Consider the following 20,691-nt stretch of genomic DNA (forward strand, 5'->3'; position numbering starts at 1 on the left):
TGCTCTTGCTAATCTCTCTCTCTAATGCATGCTAGCGAGTGTGTGTGAGTAATGTGAGGTGAGATGAGGGATGAGTACACGTAGTGCAACGCAGCGGTGTGACAACGCTCACAGGGAGACGTGGTGGAATTGCTTCTCAAGGACTTGTAGAGCTTGGAGACCTCAAGGGTTATGAGCTTGGACATTGAAAAGATCCTCATCACGACAGTTTGCGGTTCACCAAGTAATCTCTTGTTGGATATGTTTCAAGGAGGGTTAGGGTGATCCATAAAAATCAACACTTTCTAGTCTTGCACTAGTTGTTTAACTATAGTTGTCAATAGCTTGAGCCTCATCTACATGAGGTTATCAAAATAGACCCCAAACAATAGCTTAGGATATTATTAGATCGAGTGTGTGAAGTAATGTAATTCTCTAGATTAACATCTCTTTCTGATGGGTTGTCCATGGTCCTTCACTCATTGAAATCTCAAAGGATTCAAGATGCTAGCAAACATGAAGACTCATCCGTGTATCATATAGTGCACATCAATCCTAAACTTGTTGATAAAAGGATGGTGATGGTGGTTGAATGCACTCTCATCCAAATAGATATCCTTGCTTCAAGATGTGTTCCAATCAAGGGCTATAATTTTGGTTAGGTTGCACCTCTCGCGCTCTATTGATTTGACATGTGAACCCAAAAGCTTATATTTTTTAAACAATCGATCAATTATATATGTTGTTTTGTAAACTTGAACAATGAATCAACAAGAGATGGTTGATTGTAAGATCAAGGTGGACAAGCTTCAAGAACTATAACTCATGGTTGTAGGTACCTCGGTCAAGGTACTACCGATGACGACCAACTGTGAATCTCATGTATCCACTAATTCTCGAGCCAATTGTGAATCTCACGCATGTCCATCAAACCTCAGGCTTTGTACCTTGGGTGAACCTGGCATCTTGGACCTTGATCAAGATCCACACAATCACCACAATGGACCTTGATAGAGGTCCATGCAAGCACCACACCACAATGGACCTTGATAGAGGTCCATGCAAGCACCACACCACAATGGACCTCGATTGAGGTCCATTCAAGCATGATGATGGATCAAGGTCCACACAAGCACCATAATAGACCTTGATCAAGGTCCACATAATCATCACAATGGACCTTGATCAAGGTCCATGCAAGCACCATAATGGACCTCGATTGAGGTCCATGCGAGCATGATGATAGATCGAGGTCCACACAAGCACCACGATAGACCTTCATCAAGGTCCACACAAGCACCATGATAGACTTTAATCAAGGTCCATGAAAGCACCGTGATGAACCTTGATTCGAGATCCATCCACCTACCATGGACCTTTGACTGTTGGGATCCACTGTAGAGCTTGCATAGTGCTTGCATGGACCTTGATCGAGATGCATACATCATGTCGCCTCAATCAAGGTCTATGTGTTATGCCTTATGACATGCATAAGTGCATACATGGACAAACCTCAATTGAGGTATGCAAGTGGCAAACATTCTCAAATAAAAAGTTTGTCACCATCCATACCATGATCGAGGTACACTACCGATGGTATCTACACCATATATACCTCAATTGAGGTATGCAGATCAACATCAACATTGCCCTTAGTTATGATCATGATATATTAAGATGTACCTTTGTCTTGAGTTAACAAAACCCAAAGTAGATGGGTTAGCACTTACGCTTTGTATACTTAGTTGATCATGATATATTGAGATGTATCCTTGTTCTCTTATATTTATGCATTTCTATTATATCTCTTATTATATTTGATTCCACTCTCTCTCTCTCTCTCTCTCTCTCTCTCTCTCTCTCTCTCCCCATGTCTAAGAAACTTTGCAAGGGTGCCTCCACACCCTTGTAAAGCCTTGTGGTGGCCACTATTAGTTGTTTAGTCTTGAGTGTGCACATGTATCCATGTCATTAGGCCTTGGGCAAGAGACCCCATTCAACAAGGCTTGAACGCCATTTTCTAGAGCCTCATGTGCCTTGAGAGCTCCTAGAGAAGTTTACGATAGCTCTCAAGACATGAGGACTCTAAAAATTGGTGCATAGACCCTATCGAACGTTCGAACCTCATTGATGACAATAAGACCTTGCGTGGGGGTGGAGGGAGTCCCCCCCTACACCCATGTAAAGTCTCTCAACATCAAGAATGAGGTTTGGATATGATGACATAGGGAAGAGTCCAATTCCTTGAGAGCTTAGAAAATTGTGTTGACGGGGCCCTGTGGAACATCCAAACCTCGTCCGACAGTGTGATAAGACTTTGCATGGGTGTGGAGCGGGACCTCCTCCACCCCATGTAAAGTCTCGTCTCACCATAGGAGGAGGTTGGAGTTTTGCAAATTCTTGTCACAATAAAAGGAAGATTCAAGGTTAGTCTGGTTGAAAATTCTTAAGGACAGGGCTAGCAACAAAATGCTCACCTATTGGACAATGCCTTGCTAGTAGATGGGCTGACAAAGGACAAACCCCAAGCATACACATGTGTCCATTACAAATGCCAACAAAAGTGAAGAGACAAGTTAGATATCAAGGCAATACAAAAACAATAGGGTGGAAAGGGTGGATACAAATTGATGTTGGCACACTTTTTCCCGTCCAAATGTGCAAACAATGTTTGAAAGGGAAGACACATGACTACTCTTTTGAATAACTATAGTGGGATGGTAAAAATGATGTTGGCATATTTTTTCCATCCAAAAGTGCAAACAAGGTTTGAAAGGGTAGACACATGTGACTACCCGTTTGAAACGGTAGAATGAAAATGTCTACGCTTGATAATATAGTTGAAAGAGAACACATGACTTCTCTTTTAGATGACTATTGAGGATGAATGGTTAAAAGGGATAAACAAATTCTACCCTATCTAACAATAGGGTCAAAAGGAAAAAAAAATAAAGTCTATTGTGATTAACAAGTAGGCACAACCTCAAGTGAGGATAATAGTAAAACATTATGGGTGGTAAGGTGCATTACTGGGGTATTAATTAAACCACTTAATTAATGTACACATGATAGGTTTGTGTGAATATATACACATGATATTTTAATTTGTTGAACACCACGTGAATGAAATTCAAGCTCATCCAGAAGTATGAACAAGTTCATGGAACCACAACTGATTATAATGAAAAACATAGCTTAAATGGCCCATGCCAATTTTATTGTAAGAATGCCACTCTACAGGAGAGAAGGTTACAAATTTGAGAGTTTGAATGAGTGGTAGAATAAGATGCATATTATTTATGAATAAATTGGGGCATTAAAAATGAACCTCACTGTGGAGCACACTCGAGAGTAGGATTAACATTTTTAATTATAATTTGGATAGTTAATATCCTAACTATATAGTTATTTGACTTGCCTCTAGCTGGAATAATAATAGGGTTAATGAGAGATGGAAGGGAAAAGTTCCAAGGTTTTGGAAAAAGCAGAATCCTAAGATCCAGGATGCTTGCACTACCATAGTATTAGAGTGTACCGTGTAGTATTAGAGTGTGTGGCAGGCTCCTCCAAGGTCCAAAAATCATTTTAAAAGACTAGCTTGCTATTGTAATGCTTCCACTTCTAAGACTACCTCTTTAATAAAATTGTAAGCAACCTTAAGTAATCTTTGCAAGCCTGCAATAAGTCTCTTATCTTTCTCTTTCTGATCTTCCAACTGAGATTGAACATAGAGGGTTGCCTAATTTAAGATTCACCTCCCAAAGCTCCTTAGAGATCCCAATACATTGTCTATGAGGTCTTTCTTTGCCTTTTATGAAGGGCTTACCACCAATTCTCTTCAATTTTTTGACCTTCTTATAATCTTGATTAGCCTATTGTGAGAGAATTATATAACTAACTGCTCATCATCAAATCTTTTGATAATCCTTTTAGCCTAATGTGAGAGAGTTATTCAGTTAAGTGCTCATCTTCAAATTGTTGGCTTTGCAGGCCCTCTAGCATCAAGTTGAGTGATTCGGTCGTCTCATTAGCATTACATTAACAACCCACATGGCACTCACAAGGCAACCTTACATCAACTTCAAACCTTCACACCCCATCAAACCATAAATATATATGAGACCACAACATACGCATCCATAGATTTGGAGTCTCCTCGTTGCCTTGCTACGGTTAGGATCACACTCTATTAGAATATAACAAAGTGCAAATCCCAAACACTATATACTATTCTCTAATTACACTATACTTTTAAATGATCATGCACCTCATGTTATTAAACAATCTAACTAGCACTTGCTTATATCAACACTATCTAACTAGCATTTGCTTATATCAACACTATCTAACTAGCACTTGCTTATATCAACACCATCATAAGCACAACCTCAAATAACCATTCTCATCATAAGCACACAACAAGAAAGAACCATTATCATCATAAGCACACCACCAGAAATAACCAATTATCATGGGCATGCCTACATATTCCTTAGAGTTATGCCTGCAAAATGGAATTTAAAACGACACTAAGGCATTTTTTTCATCATTAGTGGGTTGAGTGATAACCAAATCCATCAGGTGAGCTCATCTAAAATCTCAAATGAAGCATGGACTAGGCTCAAAAGGGCATATTTGGGCAAACTAATGCAATAACAACAAGTCTCTTTCTTAGAAAAAAGCTTTACATAATGGAGAAGGATGAGCAAACTAATTTTTCTACTCATGTTAACAACATTAAATGCCTTATTGATCAACTAAGTGGTGCTAGGGTCACCATAGAAGAGGAAGAGGCAGTGTTTGTGCTTCTTGCTAGTATGCCTCAAAATTATTATCAATGTGTGTTTGTCATAGCTAAGCAACCCAATTTAACCCTTACCTATGTTGCCTCATCGCTTATCTTAGAAGAGACAAGCAGGGAGGCAAGTAAAGATTCAACAACCCCTACTCCACAACATTTTGCACTGGCGCTTCTCATGGACGAGAAGATTCAAGACCCAAAGGGCTTCTCTCTACTACAAGAAAAAGGGCCACGCCATCAAGGACTATTACAAGAAGAAGTGGGATGAAGAAGAAAATAGCAAAGACAAGGAGAGTCCCAAGATAAGGAGAGTCCTAAGATAAGGAAATGCCTAAGAAGGACTCTTCAAGACATGAAGAGGCCCAAGTAGGACTCTTCAAGACATGAAGGAAATCATTCACTCCACTTGTTCTAGTAGCATTTTATCGCTAATAAAGGCTTTATGGCTACATTGTAATCTTTGTGATAGCCAGTGGGAAAACTTTGTGTTTTCAATTTGTGTGAGTTCTTTTATCTACACACTATGTTAGTATTTGTGTAGATTAAGAGAGGGTGTTGAATAATGTGATCTACATACATGAGTTGATCTACATAAGAGTTGTAAAGGTCACCTAATGGTGGTGGTTTTAATGTGTTTAGGCTATGGACTATGGTCTAGTTATAACCATAGTGACCCCATCACTTTTTGGGTGGGTGAAGAGGCAAGGTAGCGCATGGCAACAAGTGCCCCTTCATCACCACCTATATAGTGGCCATCTAGCCTTTTGTGGGCAACACACTTTGTATCTTAACTTTGTATCTTAGGCCTATTGTGTTTCTACTCCTTTGTGGAATATATTTATGAGTGATCCTTTGTGGAATGCATGCTCCCATTTGTGTGTAACATTTGAGTACTCGGAGCTTGTTAGTTCTTTTCTAATATTAGGTTAAGCATCTGCTGATTAGGATAAGGTTACTATGCTAGAGACAATCTACTCTATGCTTGGTCTCATTAGCTTCATAATCATTGAACAAGCTTACCATTAAGAGAGAAAAAACTTCTTTTGTGCATTGATGACTTATTGGAACAACTTGAAAGTACCAAACCATTCAATAAATCAGATCTACAATATTATGATGTCATCAAGTGTAGATTGCATCAAATGACAGTTAAAATAGCATGATTTGAATATCTTTTGAATTGTTTATGTTATTAGTAATGCACTTTCGGTTGACTTATGCACTTCAAACCTTGTGCAAGATGCTATCAATTTTTTAATTATATTTGGTATTCAAGTCCATTACTTATTTAGTTGAGTGCATTAATTCTATTGTAGTTCTAACTAAGTGTTGAGCTTCAATACCTCAAAGTTTGTTTAGCTAATCAAGTTCCTTGTTTACTTGAGAGCACTAATTCTATTATAGTTCTAACTAAGTGTTGAGCTTCAATAGTTGAAAGTTTGTTTAGCTTAGCTAAGTGCAAAGCCTAGTAATGGTGGCAAATAAACAAAATAAAGAGAATGAAACAAACATCAGAGTTTTAGAGGTTAGAAAATTAAAGTTGTGAAACTAGAAGAAAGCAAGAAGCTTTTATTCACACGCAATAAATCGTTGTAAACATTGCATAAGAAAACCAAAAATCCCAAACAAATGGCACAGTATAGCAGAAGCCACAGAGACTCAAAATTTTACAATATTGCTACAAACTAGTATACATAAACAAAGGAGTGTGAATAATCCTCAACTCCTCCAACATCCTCGTGTCATCAAAGATTACAATTAGATTCTCTCTCACCAAGAAGTCCAACATCTTTTAATTATTTATTTTCTTCAATGTCATTGTCATTGTCATTGTGGATGGCATTTTCACCTTCATTGTAATACTTGTGAAATTGAGGGCTTATGGTCACATCTTGAATGTGGTTGTCAGAAGGCAATTTCATCACATTTCAGATAGAACAAGCTTTTGTCTTTGACACATGGGCAACCCCCGAGGAGAAGCCATGGCACTCCCTTTAGGATTTCCCAACAGGTATGGTCAGTGTTTGGAAAATAAATTTTATTGAGCCGGATTGAAAACCTTCTCATGGTAATTTGAAGAGGAGGATGACCATTTTGAGAAGGCATTTATTTACAACTTTTGTAAATTTTATTTGAGAAAGCTCTACACAAATTTGAACAAGTTCTGGGCTAAGTAGAACCGATCTTTTCCCGAACCCTGGGTATGGTAGTGCATCCTTCGACTCTTCACATTTGGTGCAGGATGCTGGATGATTAACCGAATAGTACAAGCAGGCCAGGCCCTATTTTATGAGGATGATGGGAGCTATTGATGGGAGTGGCTTAGCACTAGTTCTCGTCCATCTTCACATCTCCCTGGTTGCAATGGCTATTGCCGCGAGTTCAACCATGGGAGTCCATGATGAGAACAAGCCAAGCAATGGGATCTCATCAAGAAGTTAGCAGAGCAGCACACTTGGTGTTTCAATAACTAATGAAAGGGTAAATTCAAGTTCACATGTGATATCTAGAAGCATATAACACTTAAGGCCTTTATTTGGGTCCCTCTTTGATGTATGCAACACCTTAGGGGAAAAAAACAAGCTTTTGCCATATGCATCTATATCCTAATTCCCCAAGAGACAGCTGGATAATATTTACGAGTTCCTAATATGTTGACAAGAATTATAGGCAAGGTTTTACTAATCCTATCACTAATGTAATCATCCATGTTAACATAAGCTCTTTCAAACAAATTCACAAAAGGCAAGCACACCATTTTTGTGTGTCATAAAAAAGATAAAGCTTCGTTAAAATATCGAGGGTAATGGATAATGAGGGATGTATTGAAATCTTTGGATATTGAGTGAGTACTTGTATATTAAAATTTTGGCTGAATTCTTGAACTTAAGCATTGCCTCGTTATAAATTTTGAACCAAATTTTTGTACCCTCTCTCTCTCTCTCTCTCTCTCTCTCTCTCTCTCTCACACACACACAACAAAAGGGGTATACAAGTATATTGCCCCCATTCTCAACGTGATGCTCTTAGATGTTCTTATGGCCTATTGAAGGGAAGCAAAGAAAGGTCGATCCATGATAAGTGTGATCAAGAATGATAATTTTTGTTTTGTTTTTCGAGTCAAGGTCAAGGAACAACTACATTGCCCCATTCTCGACGTGATGCTCTTAGATGTTCTTATGGTCTATTTAAGGGAAGCAAAGAAAGGTCGATTCATGATAAGCATGATCGAGAATGATAATTTTTGTTTTGTTTTTGGAGTCTGGGTGAGGGCAGCCAGAGCCGTCCCTAGACTCTCGACACTTTTGTCATTAACTTCATCGAAACAGTTTCGTTATCCCTTAGGGCATAGCCTCGGGAGACCTAGTTGCATAGTAGGCATGACAGCCACCAAGTACTCTCTTGCGAGGAGCCCGAGTAGTGTGGGACTTGGAGTAGTGTGGGACTTGCACAAGGGCACCCACTAGAAACTGTTATACCCGGCAAATTTCCAAAAAGGAATTGTCATACCCACATAAGCCGTTGGATCAAAGTAGAATGATAATCATATGTGGTATGGTGGGATAGTCAACCTTCGACATGTGATTAAAACCGCCATGCTAAAGTAGCTCACGCAATAAAACGAGCAATCTTACACTGTCACTTTATATCATTCAACTGTCCTCCCACGCAAATTTGCAATGCTAATTAAGTCTGTGAAGCTCAATTGCAACATATCAACTTTGTGTGAAGTGTTGCCATTCCTTCCCGAAGGTTCTGACAGTCTCTAGAAGACTGCTCTCCACCTCATTTACCTTTGGATTGCATGTGCTACATCCATGTCCACCTCCTTTGTACACTCTTCCGCCGCTATGGTCAAGTGAGATTAAAGAATGCAAAGCTTTTCCTCAAGTTATTGATTCTCTTGCTGCAATCTAGCATATTCATGCTGTGGAAATATGATGCCACTTCAGTGTGAATTTCTTTGGCAAAGAAAAAATGGTTTTTTACTCTTACATGAAATGGATTGAAAACCATGTACCTCAAGGGTTATATGGTTAAGGTGCCCTCGTATGTTTAAAAAAATTACTCGCATTGCATGCCATCAACAAGTCGTTGAATTGCTCCATTTCAGCTAAAGCCAGGCTCCTGCTGAGTAGGGCTATCACCTCAGATGTTGGGCTAGGCAACTCAAGCATGAATTGTGGAACCAAGCTACTATAGCTCTCGGTCAACTGCTGCTTCACTAGGCTTTTGAGCTATTTAGAGGCCAAAGCAAAACAATGTATCAGTGGCACTCACAGGTGCTCTCTCTCTCTTCCAAGGAGATCACAAAGGACATGGAGGGAAAACTCGAAGCCAAGCAGTCAGGATGGGTTGAGGTGGTGAAGAAGAACATCCGTAAAGAAGTGAGGGAGAAGACTCAAAGGGAAGAACACCAAATCATTCACACCACCATTGAGGAGGAGCAGATGAGGCATGCCCGCCACCTCAACATTCGACTCACAGGTATAGCCGAGACACCCGACTCCGCTCCCAAGAAAGATGGGCAGCTTCTATGCATGAAGCTCGGCTATAGGGAAGAGGACCCTCTCCCCTTCACCAAAGCATGGAGAGCCAAGAAAGATCAACACGCAAGCGAGCCCTCATCCTACAGTTTTGCAGGAGAGACGGAGAGGGTCACCTTCATGAGAAAGAGGGTGATTCTACGAGGATTACAGAGAGATCCCATCTATTTGGATGACGACCTTACAAGGATGGAGATAGAACACAGAAAAACATGCATGCCGAGAGTCCTACAGGCCCGGAAAGAGAGCAAGAGAGCATTCTATCACGATCGCCGTGTCATCATCGATGGCAAGGCCACCAATTAGCGGCAGGCGGCCTATGGGACATCGGCTATGGAGGATCCAGATTCACAGATACACAGCAGTTTGGAACTGCAATGGAGTACTTTGGATACACCTTGGGAGGATGGAGGAGGTCATGGAGGGACGGGACATCATACTACTTACAAAGATGCACCAGAGCCCAGAGAGGGGGCTACCCAAAGTAGAGGGCTATCACTGGGAGTTTACATGCAGGGGGACCACACGGCAGAGCACATCGAGAGGATCTGGAGGTATAGCGGTACTCTTCAAGCGAGAGCTATAGGAGCACCTGTAGGTGGTAGCACATGACCAGGAGGCTAGATACATGTGGATTAGACTGCAGCTCTCAGCAGACACGGTGTTATACATTGCTCTATGCTACTTCTCTCCTAGAGGATCGAGATATGCCCTGACAGCAGAGGATGAGAGTAGAGGTGAGGAGGACACAGGGCCATTGGGAGAGTCACCATATGCAGCCCTTTCAGATGAGATCATACACTACTCCAACCTAGGGGAAGTCCTCCTTATGGGGGACTTCAATGCACGGACACAGAGCCGACAGTGCGACATTTATGATTTCGAGCACCCCGAGGTGATGCACACACTAGAGGTGGAGGACACGGGAGCCTGCAGGGTGTCAGAGGACATGGGGCCGGATAACACCAGATATGGTCATCACTTACTTGAGCTGGGAGAGCGACACCATCTCGTTATTTATAACGGGATGAGACAGTGGCAGGATTTGAGAGCACTAACGTGCTTTCCACGATCAGGGGGGTAGCACAGTGGACTACATCATGGGGTCCATGGAGACTACACAGGCAGTGACATCTTTCACCATCCCCCCTTGATCGCGGATCACACGTACCTCTTACTGTCACTGGCGAGCTCCACACCAACACCCACACAACCCACACAAGCATCGCATACAACCTTCTACTTCACCCAGACATATATGAGCATCATGTATATGACGGGCTATTCCAGATGGATCCCCTGTCACCTCTAGACACACTCACCACCCAGCTGTCATCTCTACTACATACGGCCACCACCCGCAGCTTCCCCCATCATATACACATTGCACACACAGATAGATCTCAGAGCATGCCCCAGAATCGGTGGTATGATGATGAGTGCAGAGAGCTATATAGACACTTCCGTGCCCAGAGAGCACTAGGGACCATTACACAGAGACAGGCCAGCCGACAGATGAGGATCCTCACACGCCGTAAGAGGCGTGCATATGAGGAGGCACAGTACTGGGATATATACCACCTACTCATGAGCAGAGATGCAGCCACTGCATGGCGCAGGATGAGAGAGCCTCACCCTCGTACCCCGATTGAGGATCCACACACATGGCACACATGTGCAAAGAGCCTCTACCATATCCCTCAGCAGCCACCCATACCACAGCCACAGGAATCCCGCCCTACCACCTCTACTTTCTTTACCGCCTCAATGGTAGAGAGAGCTATCCGCCGGTTACAGCATGGGAGATCGGCTGACCACACAGGTATACAGAGTGAGCATCTTATTTATGCAGCTGACACACTAGGACCCTTTGTTGCTCACCTCTTTAATAGGGCAGTAGTGGAGGGTCTACCAGCTAAGTGGACTATGCACACCATCGTGCCTCTCCACAAAGCGGGAGACATGCTAGACCCCAGCAACTACATGACTATCATGATTGGTCATACATTGGCCAAACTTTATGGCGCAGTACTCGAGGCAGAGTTGAGCTCATATGCAGAGAAGGAGGGACTACGAGCACCAGGGCAGACTGGATTTCGACGAGCTTTCTCCACTATTGACCATATATTCACTCTGAGATGTCTGATTGACCAGGCTAGGGCACAGGAGAAGAGGTTATACTGCTACTTTGTGGATTTCCGCAAAGCATTTGACACAATGCCACGAGAGAGACTCTTCCAGTGCCTACAGTCATTGGGGATCCCATCAGAGATGGTTTGGGGCATCTATGCTTTATATAAACAGGTCTTCGGGCGCATACGATGCCCCGAGGGGCTATCTAATGTTATTGCTAGCACCATAGGTGTGAAGCAAGGATGCCCACTCTCTCCTACACTATTCGGGCTATACATTGATGAGGTGGGTGACTTCATTGGTCACGGTGGTGGGGACCGGGTAGACATCTCAGGTACCACAGTGCACATTATGCTATATGCAAATGATATTATTCTGGTCTCTAAGTCGTAGATGAGACTACAGCACCATCTCCATGCACTCGATGACTTCTGCACACAAAGGGGGCTTACAGTGAACCTTGGGAAAACCAAGGCCATGATTTTCCACACCTTAGGGCTTACTTGGGGATTACATTTACGACTCCGCCCAAGAAGATTTACTATGGCACAGGCAGCCAAGGATAGACTCACACGAGGGTATGCAGCTCTGGCCATGCTAGAGAGAGAGTGTCACCAGGCATACTTCCAGGAGCCCCGCACAAAGGGGTGGTTGTTTGACACACTAGTCACTCCTGCTTTGATGTATGCTGCAGCAGTATGGGCACCTGGGCTCACCACCTCCACATGGTCTTAGATAGAGAGGCCTCATATTCTCATGCTCTCACGGATGATCCGCAGCAAACCCTCCGTGCCACATGACATTGTCCGGACGGAGTTTGCTGCACCTCCTATGCTAGTAGAGGCCCTCTTCCAGACGATCTGCTTCATATAGAGGATCAGAGATATGCAGATTGACTCTCACATAGAGCTTTTGAGGCATCCAGGCAGCTCGCAAAGAGTGGGGATAGGAGATCATGGTATTCACAGATGATACAGTGGCTCACTCAGCATGGTCTTGACATAGATCACCTGCCACCTTTCCAGTATGATATACATGCACCACACATCCAACTCTCTCACAATGAGAGGAACAAAGTCCTTCGACAAGATTTATGGCAGCAACACTCAAGAGACTTGGATTACACCCAGTCAACCTCTACCGCCGAAGATGCTATACTACAGAGATCAGTTTATGCGTATCTCAACGGATGGATTCATACAAAGACCTGGATACATGGATGTGTACATTGTGAGGCGTAGGGAGTCTTGGGATTTCTATCCAGCCTCACGTGGTGCTCTCGAGGGATACTTGACCGCACCGAATATCATGCATCTATATGGGGAGGAAGTGTAAGGAGCGGCGAAACATGGACCCATATCTAGGCACACTAGAACGCACTCACGCACCGAGAGGTGCCTAGATATGGGTCCATGTTTCGCCGCTCCTTACACTTCCTCCCCATATAGATGCATGATATTCGGTGCGGTCAAGTATCCCTCGAGAGCACCACGTGAGGCTGGATAGAAATCCCAAGACTCCCTACGCCTCACATACATGCCTCACAGTGCGCGAGTGGTGATTGGCCAGCTCAGAGTGTCATCACACCAGCTTGAGCAGAGAGGATATGCAAACTATGCCAGGAGGAGGTTGAGAGTGAGGAACATTATGTATGCAGATGCAGAGCATATAGTGTCATTAGAGAGATACACCACCATCTTCAGTGGACATCCCTCACTCCGCCAGATCATGGAGTCCGCAGACCAGCAGAGATTTGGCCAGTTCTTGCTAGACACACAACGCCACAGAGACACTGCTCTACGGACTCATACCACAAGGAGAGGTGGGCGACAGGTCCAGCTCACTGATTTCTTCCAGAGATCTATCCCAGTGCCTATTCTCACACAGGAGAGGGTTACACTTCAGCGCGCTACGGACCTCCGAGCCAGACGGAGACCGAGAGCACCAGGCTACCAGACTCCCAGACTACATCAGAGGGAGATCACAAAGGTACGGACTCGACATCAGCACCATATCCACGAGCAGCTAGCTCACTTACACTCACACCCGGAGATCATGCTCAGAGGTATTTTTGCCTCGCCGTCGCCTATGTATCATATATTACACCCCCATTATGGTACTGGTTGGAGCTAGACAGATCTGCATTGCATTCTTGTATACCCTGCGCATATAGGTTGCATATTGAGCCTCCAACAGTAGTGCTCCATCCATCACACCCCCCCCCCCCACTAGCCTCAGTACTTTCATAGTTTATTTCATGTTCATTTTGTCCTCTTTTTTTTTTGGACATCCAGAAGACATTGATAGTTGTACATTGATTTGTCTCATAGGTCGAGTTCGGCCTCTAGTAGACGTTAATACAACTCTCTCTCTCTCTCTCTCTCTCTCTCTCTCTCCCCCCCCGACCCCCCGAGAGAGTGTGTGTGTGTGTGTGTAAGCGAACCAATGGAGACAGTGCAAATAAGATGAGCGTGTGCTTATCGATAAATGACAATTTATGTCGTCATTCAATGAGCTACAATCATTGAAACTTTCAATATGTAACCAATTGTGAGACCGAAATGGAACTTCTTCAGACCCAAGCTATCATAAGTAAGAGGAATAGTGCCACAATATCCTTGATCTCTAGAAAAATTAGACTCGACTACAAAAATTCACATATTACAAATTCCTGTGACCCGCAGCTTCAACAAAAATCAACAAAGGAACTCTAAATCTTCCTCGGCTGATGACCCACAAGCCAAGCAACCTAGGCCACAAATGCCTACAAAACCCATATGAAAATGGCACCAAAGAAGGAACTGAATTCAATAGTAGAAATCCCTCCCAACATGCCCATCACCAAGTGTTTTTACACACATTAACCACAAGACCTTCCCAAAAGGTAGAATAGAGCAATTGAGATAAAAGCAATCCATACATTCCAAAAATCCCCAAGGCAATCTAATTTGAACAAGATGCACAGAAAGAATTGGACTTTCAAAATTTGACACACGGAATCTTTTATATATATGTACATACATAACAAGAACACGCTATAAACGCAAATCACACCAATCCTTTTGTTCGAAAATCAATACCCTAGTATGGCCACTCATTGGATCTCAAATTAAAATTTCGGCTCAGCCTAATGATTGAAAATTTTGGCTTAGCCTAGTGATTAAGTCAAATAATACACATCAGATTGCTAAGCGCTTCTTTGAATGCACTCTAGGAAGAATATTTAATGGCAACGGGCAGCAGAATGCTTTTCATCCTCGATATCAATTTGAACGTCTCCTCTGCTTCCACTTGATGCGAAGGGTCACTTTTTGCAACACGGTCAGGGTGAAAACGAAGAAGGGCTTTCTTATAGGCAGCATTCACCTGCCATTGAGAAAAAGGACATGTCTTGGTGGTTAATTACAGGATCAACAAACTCAAAAATATTACTTTCTGAAAGCCTTGAAAATTAAATTTATCAAAGAATTCATCGTGGCATGCTTCCCATTTAAAGATATGCATCACTAGGACCCAAACACAGTCATGGTAAAAAAAATACTTCAGAATCAAATGCAGTAAGAGGAAAAACTCATAATTGAACAACTGAAGGCAGCGAGCTCCCTGTACTACTAATCCCCCCCCCCCCCCCCCCCCCATTTGGCTCTCATGTATCCAGGCCATGACTGGGTGCTGGCAGCATTGCCTTCCAACTTCGCGCTCCATTTTCAAGATGAAAGGCTACTTGGGAGAGGATTCTTCCAAGTACACTTTGGGGCAGAGGACGCAACCTCAGAAGTGCTCAAGGGCAGTCCTTTCCCTTTGGGCCCAAGGACGGTTTTCTTCCTACCTTACACCAGGCTACTTCGACCCTGTCGAAGAAGACTGAACTGTTACCCTATTACTCTTAGACTCCCAGGTCTTCCTCATGCTTATTGGCTATTTGGAGGCCATTGGGGCAGCCTTTGAGCTGGTCCTACAAGTGCCCACCATCCTATTCTACTTCCCAGGTAGTCACTACCTCGACTGATGATGTTCCCAGGGTTTATAGTGTTGGCTCGTGCCGGGTCTGTCACCAAATGGCCACTTTGCATGGCATAGGGGTCGTAGGAGGCGGTGAAAACACACTCCCCAAGAGACAGCATAATGCTCCGCTTCGGCCAGCCTTTCATGGCTGCCCTCCAGGTGGAAACGCTAGGGCACAGGATAAGGCGCGCACGTATGCAGAGACTATGCGGAGTCTAGGACACAGTGAGCATGCTGACATTGGACTTTGCTCCAAGGATTACCGCCTCCTTCAGCATTATGGGAGGCCGGTCCTAACTCCGGCAAGCGGTTGCTCAGGTCTGGAATCAAAACCTTCTCTTTACCATAAGGATTATCTCATGGAATGTGCAGAGTCTAGGGTGGCTTCCCACATGCAGCAGGAAGCGCCTTGTTAAGGATCAGCTCCACCCTGCCATCACAGTTGGACCTATGGATGTGTTGCTTCTGCAGGAGCACAAATTGGATATGCTTCAGTGTGGTTAAACTGGTAAGATCATTTCTAGACATTTTTTGGTCCTGTGCATAGGGGACCAAAGGTGGGGTCACTGTCAGCACCACTTTTGACTCATGTTATTGGCCATGGTGTTATCATGCCTGCTAGAGTACATTGGATTATGGTTATGCAGGAGGGACAGAAGTTGGGTATCTTAGATATCTATGCACCTAATGTACGGAAACAGAGGGTGGCCCTCTGGGGCACCCTCACAAAACTGTTGTGCCCCAGGCTGATCATTGGATTGTTGGAGGAGACTTCAACATGGTTCAGCAAGCCATCGGACAAAAAGGGTGGCCATGAGGGCAGAACACACCCCTTGGAGAGAGCCTCCGGGAAAGATTCACTCTCTCCTTCTATGGCAGGGATTGTTGGACAGAGCATGGTTTCCAGAAGAGGCCTAACTCCTTATCTTACTATTTCCAGAGGAGGCCTAACTCTTTATCTTACTCATGGCATAACCGTAGAAGTGGGGATGGATGCATCTTTGCACGGATGAATAGATTTTATGTGGATGACTAGGGCCTAGATAGAGGAGGCGCTATTGCCATCTTGCCTGGTACTACCAAATCAGATCACTGCCCGGTTGTCTTGTGCGTCAGGGAACTTGGGAGGTAAAAGGGTGTACCCTGTGTTCGCATCCCAGACTCTCTCTATCAAGACGCAAAGACCTCCCTGGAGGTTAGAGAGATTTGGAGGCTTTGTGATGATCCTGACTCCGGGAGAGACTTGCCTTGTCCGTAGAGAGGACTGGCCAGCACTATCACTCTATTGCCTTGGCCAAGAAAGAAGAGCCTCTGGACAAGGAGCGAGCTATCAGCGACGTAGAAGCATCTTGAGTCCCCTTGGATCCCAGATCTCTTGTCCACTATTAGGGCTGAGTTACAGGTAGCCATGGATAGGTGGGCTGAGTTTGCATTTCATGCTAATCAGGCATTTTGGACACAGATAGGTGGCACATGCAACAAACCATTTTACTCAACACATGGACCTAAGCACAATAAGGACAGTTTGAGATGCTTGCAGGATTCTCAAGGAGAATTTCACACTGATCCAAATGAGGTGAGGAGTATTGCCTCAGATTTTTATCAGACCTTTCTCTCTACAGAGGCCTACTCTTTGGATAGAGATGTTGCACAATAGAAAGTCTGGAAGCGCATACCCAGGCTTATTACAGATGATATGTGCACCTCTTTGGATGCCCCCTTTTCAAAAGATGAGCTGCTTTGCACGCCCTCTCAAAAGGCAAATGTCCAAGGGATAATGGTATCTCTCCATCCTTCTTTTTGCAGCTTTGGGATTACATTGGTGATGATGTATCATGTTACTACGGCTCTGCAGGAGGTGGTGTATGATGCGCCCTTTTCTCACAGAGGTCTTATCCACCTTGTCCCGGAAGCTGGGGACAAGACCAATATTAGACAGTGGATCTACTTACAAAATCTTAGTAAAGGCAGTGAGTATGAGGCTTCAACTTGTTCTTCAAAGAGTTATTCATGATACATAAAATGGTTTCCTCCAAGGAAGGAGTATTTTTTATAATATCTTTTTGTTTTGGGAAGCTATGGAGTGGGCTAAATCTAGCCAACAACCCCTTGCCATTCTCTTGCTAGACTTTGCAACCACCTCTGCAAGCACATACTAAAGAAACAGACCCAACCAGGTATAATCTCTTCCTTGTGCAACCACTAACACATGACAACATTAAGGAGTTGTTTCAAAAATAAGAAATTTTTAATGACATGCCGGACATGTCCTATCTTTAGGTCATTAAAGAAGGAAACCCAGTGGTCCCCTGCCCCCCACTCCCCCCTGTTCCCAGTTCAGCTCCTCATCAAGGGGGAGGAGGGGATACCGGCCCCAGGCGCTAGAGCACCAGGGCCCAGCCACGGGGAGGATCCCAATGCAGGAGAGCGGCAAACCATTGGCCCGAGGCGGAACCACCATCGGACTTCTAGAGCAGAGCGGCGCCGCCAGGCGTGCCAAGTCTGGCAGGCCACAAGAGGATACCGTTTTGTCACAGAACCAATACGAGAACTTATCTCACAAGAGAATACAGAGGGGGAAGAATTAAGGAGAAGTATGTTAAACTTGTCCATTTCAGGAAAAACACCCAGCAGCTGTGCTATCACGTCAACCTAGAAACGCAGGGAATATGTCGATGATTCCTTATGTACCACACAAGGCTGTGGGGTTGGACGGAATTTCCTGAACTTGAGTCATGGATGGCGGATGACACTCAAACAGAAACAGGTCCATCAGAACCACTCTCCAAGCACATACTGAAGAAACAGACCCAACCAGGTATAATCTCTTCCTTGAGCAACCACCAACACCTGACAACATTAAGGAGTTGTTTTAAAATATGATATTTTAATGGCATGCCGGACACATCCTATCTTTAGGTTATAAACCCAGTGGTCCCCATCCTCCCCGATTCCCGCAAGGCCATCTGACCTCACAGCCCCCCGCCCAACACCCCCCCCCCCCACCCTTCCACCCCGACTTCATCGGAACCCCCTCCCCTCCCCACTTCCGCCTCGCTGGGGCACTCCCGCCGCACCCACGCCCGCACCTGACCCAGAGAGGAGGCAGCAGCCTAGTTCGGTTCGTCACTTTCTCAAGCATTTCTCGGAGCCAATAGTGATGACCATTGCTGCCTCTCCGGTGCATGCTCTTCCTCCAGATCCCCCCCCCCCCCCCGCACCCACCACCCGAGTGCTAGGGTAGCCAATTGTCTACAGCTTCTTCCGATGCCCCCCCAGGTATTTTCGAGGAGACGGTGACCCCCATTCATATATGTGTGGTTTTGCATCACTCAAGCGGATGCACCATACCCAGTTGTCCTCCTCTTTTGTCTGCAGGTTGCTCAACCATATTAAAATCACCCCCAATTATCAAAAGGAAATTCTCTCCCCTCTATGAATAGGCGCATACATGTTCAGAATACCAATGTGTTTTCCATCCTGCATAATGATAATCCACTGCGCTCTAGCAGGCAGAATGACACCATGTCCAATGATGCAACCCAAGATAGGGGCTGACATTGAAATACATCCACCACCTTTGGTCCCTACAGCTCCCAACCAAAAGGTGTGACCGGATAATAACTTGCTAGATCTACCACATTGGCTAACATCAAGTTTATGCTCCTGCAAGAGCAAAATGTCCATAGAACCTTCCGTGACTGCAGAGTCAAGCTAGTTCTTGATAAGCTGTTTCCGACAACACTGGAAAACACCATCAAGCCCTTGTATGTTCCATGAGACAATCCTCACGAAGACGAGGACTGAAAGCTGCGACCCGATCTCATGGTTGATGAAGAAGTCCCCCTTTCAAGATGGGAATGTGTCTTGCATCATTGAGGGGAGGGGAAATTCTCCAAGGATTCCCATTCCGGTGAGAAATCCTTTCCCTTCTTAAGAATGGGAGAAGGGGAGCATAATGTAGCATCATCATTACAATCCGGCTGCCATGCAAAATGTGACGTATCATCATCATTACGTTCCTACTGCAATGCATCCTCGTGACCGCGACAACCCACTGCAAAGCATCCTCATCCTATGCAAAGTCATCATCATGTGTAGCCAAGGATGCAAAGGGGTTAGGGTGTTCCACTGAGTGCATAGGTGCCAGTGCAGGGATGGGGGTACTGGGGCCTGTGGGAGTGGAGAAGGATTGGCTTGGGCACAAGCCATAATTCCAATCAAGGGACGTGCGGCCAACTTGAACACAGTAGGAGTTTTCCATAAGCTGGCACAAGCAAGAAAGCTGAAGGGGCAGGACGAAGGCCTGGAAAAGAGGCGAAGAGGGGTGGAAGAGGAAGGAAGGCAGGATGACTGCAGAGGAGGTGGAAGCTGAGTGAGAAGGCGGGGCAGAAAAGAGAATGGGCAGGAGAAGCAGGCAGGAGAACATGCGGGCAGGTGACAGGCAGGAGAGAGGACGGAGGCACTCAGCAAAGGAGAAAGCGGGCAGTAGCTCTGACGGGCAGGTGACAGGCAGGAGCACTAGCAGGCAGGAGAGGACGGACAAGAGAGAGGGCGGGCAGGAGAGGGAGGATGGCAGGAATGGAGAAGGCAGGCAGCAGGTGGAGGCGCTCGGGTGCAGGGAGGGGACTCACGTACAGCACTAGGGGGAGCTTCCCAACACTCAGCCTTCTGGGTCTAGGCCTCCATACAATCGGCCACCCATAAGTTGCCTAGGTCAGTCCACCCCTTTAGAGGGTTTGATCTCCAAATGCCGCCACATCACCCCCCTCGGTGAAAATCATGGTATATGGACGAACTATAACATGCCACGATATGCAAGCGAGCAATACCAAAGTATAACATTTCAACTTGCTATCATGAAAATTCAATTCACTACATAGAAGGCATTGAGCGTGCAGCACAAAGTTTTAACATCTAATTTTCAAAAACAAAATTGGATTCACACATACATTTTAGCAATAAAAAGACCTCATGAATTAATTTCATTAAATAGGGGTTTTCTACAAAAAGTACGTAAGTATCCAAAAAATGGAGTTCAAGACTTTCCCAAGTAATCAAGTATATGACCTATGGAGTGATTAAACACCCCGTCATTCTATGAAATCGGTTTTATGAAGCCACTCTCTCTCCCTCTCTAATAAAATCTTTCTTTCTTTCTCTCTCTCCACTTTACTATGAGATCCAGGGGAGGGATTTGGCCCACTCTCCAGGATCATTGACTTC

The 20,691-nt window shown here is 44.6% G+C and overlaps 1 protein-coding gene across 1 annotated transcript in view; it reads right to left on the bottom strand.

The window, feature by feature from the left end:
• Positions 1-14,420: 14,420 nt before the first annotated feature.
• Positions 14,421-20,691, bottom strand: part of LOC147639170 (uncharacterized) — a 51,875-nt gene continuing 45,604 nt past the window's right edge. Inside the window, exon 5 of the mRNA XM_086788032.1 lies at positions 14,421-14,826. Coding sequence (XP_086644158.1) covers positions 14,671-14,826 — 156 coding nt within the window. The 3' untranslated portion in view covers positions 14,421-14,670. The remainder of the gene's footprint in view (positions 14,827-20,691) is intronic.

Source organism: Cibotium barometz, chromosome 4 (assembly GCF_041138505.1).
Source record: "Cibotium barometz isolate CiBa-2024 chromosome 4, ASM4113850v1, whole genome shotgun sequence".
In the NCBI taxonomy this organism is placed as follows: Eukaryota; Viridiplantae; Streptophyta; class Polypodiopsida; order Cyatheales; family Cibotiaceae; genus Cibotium; species Cibotium barometz.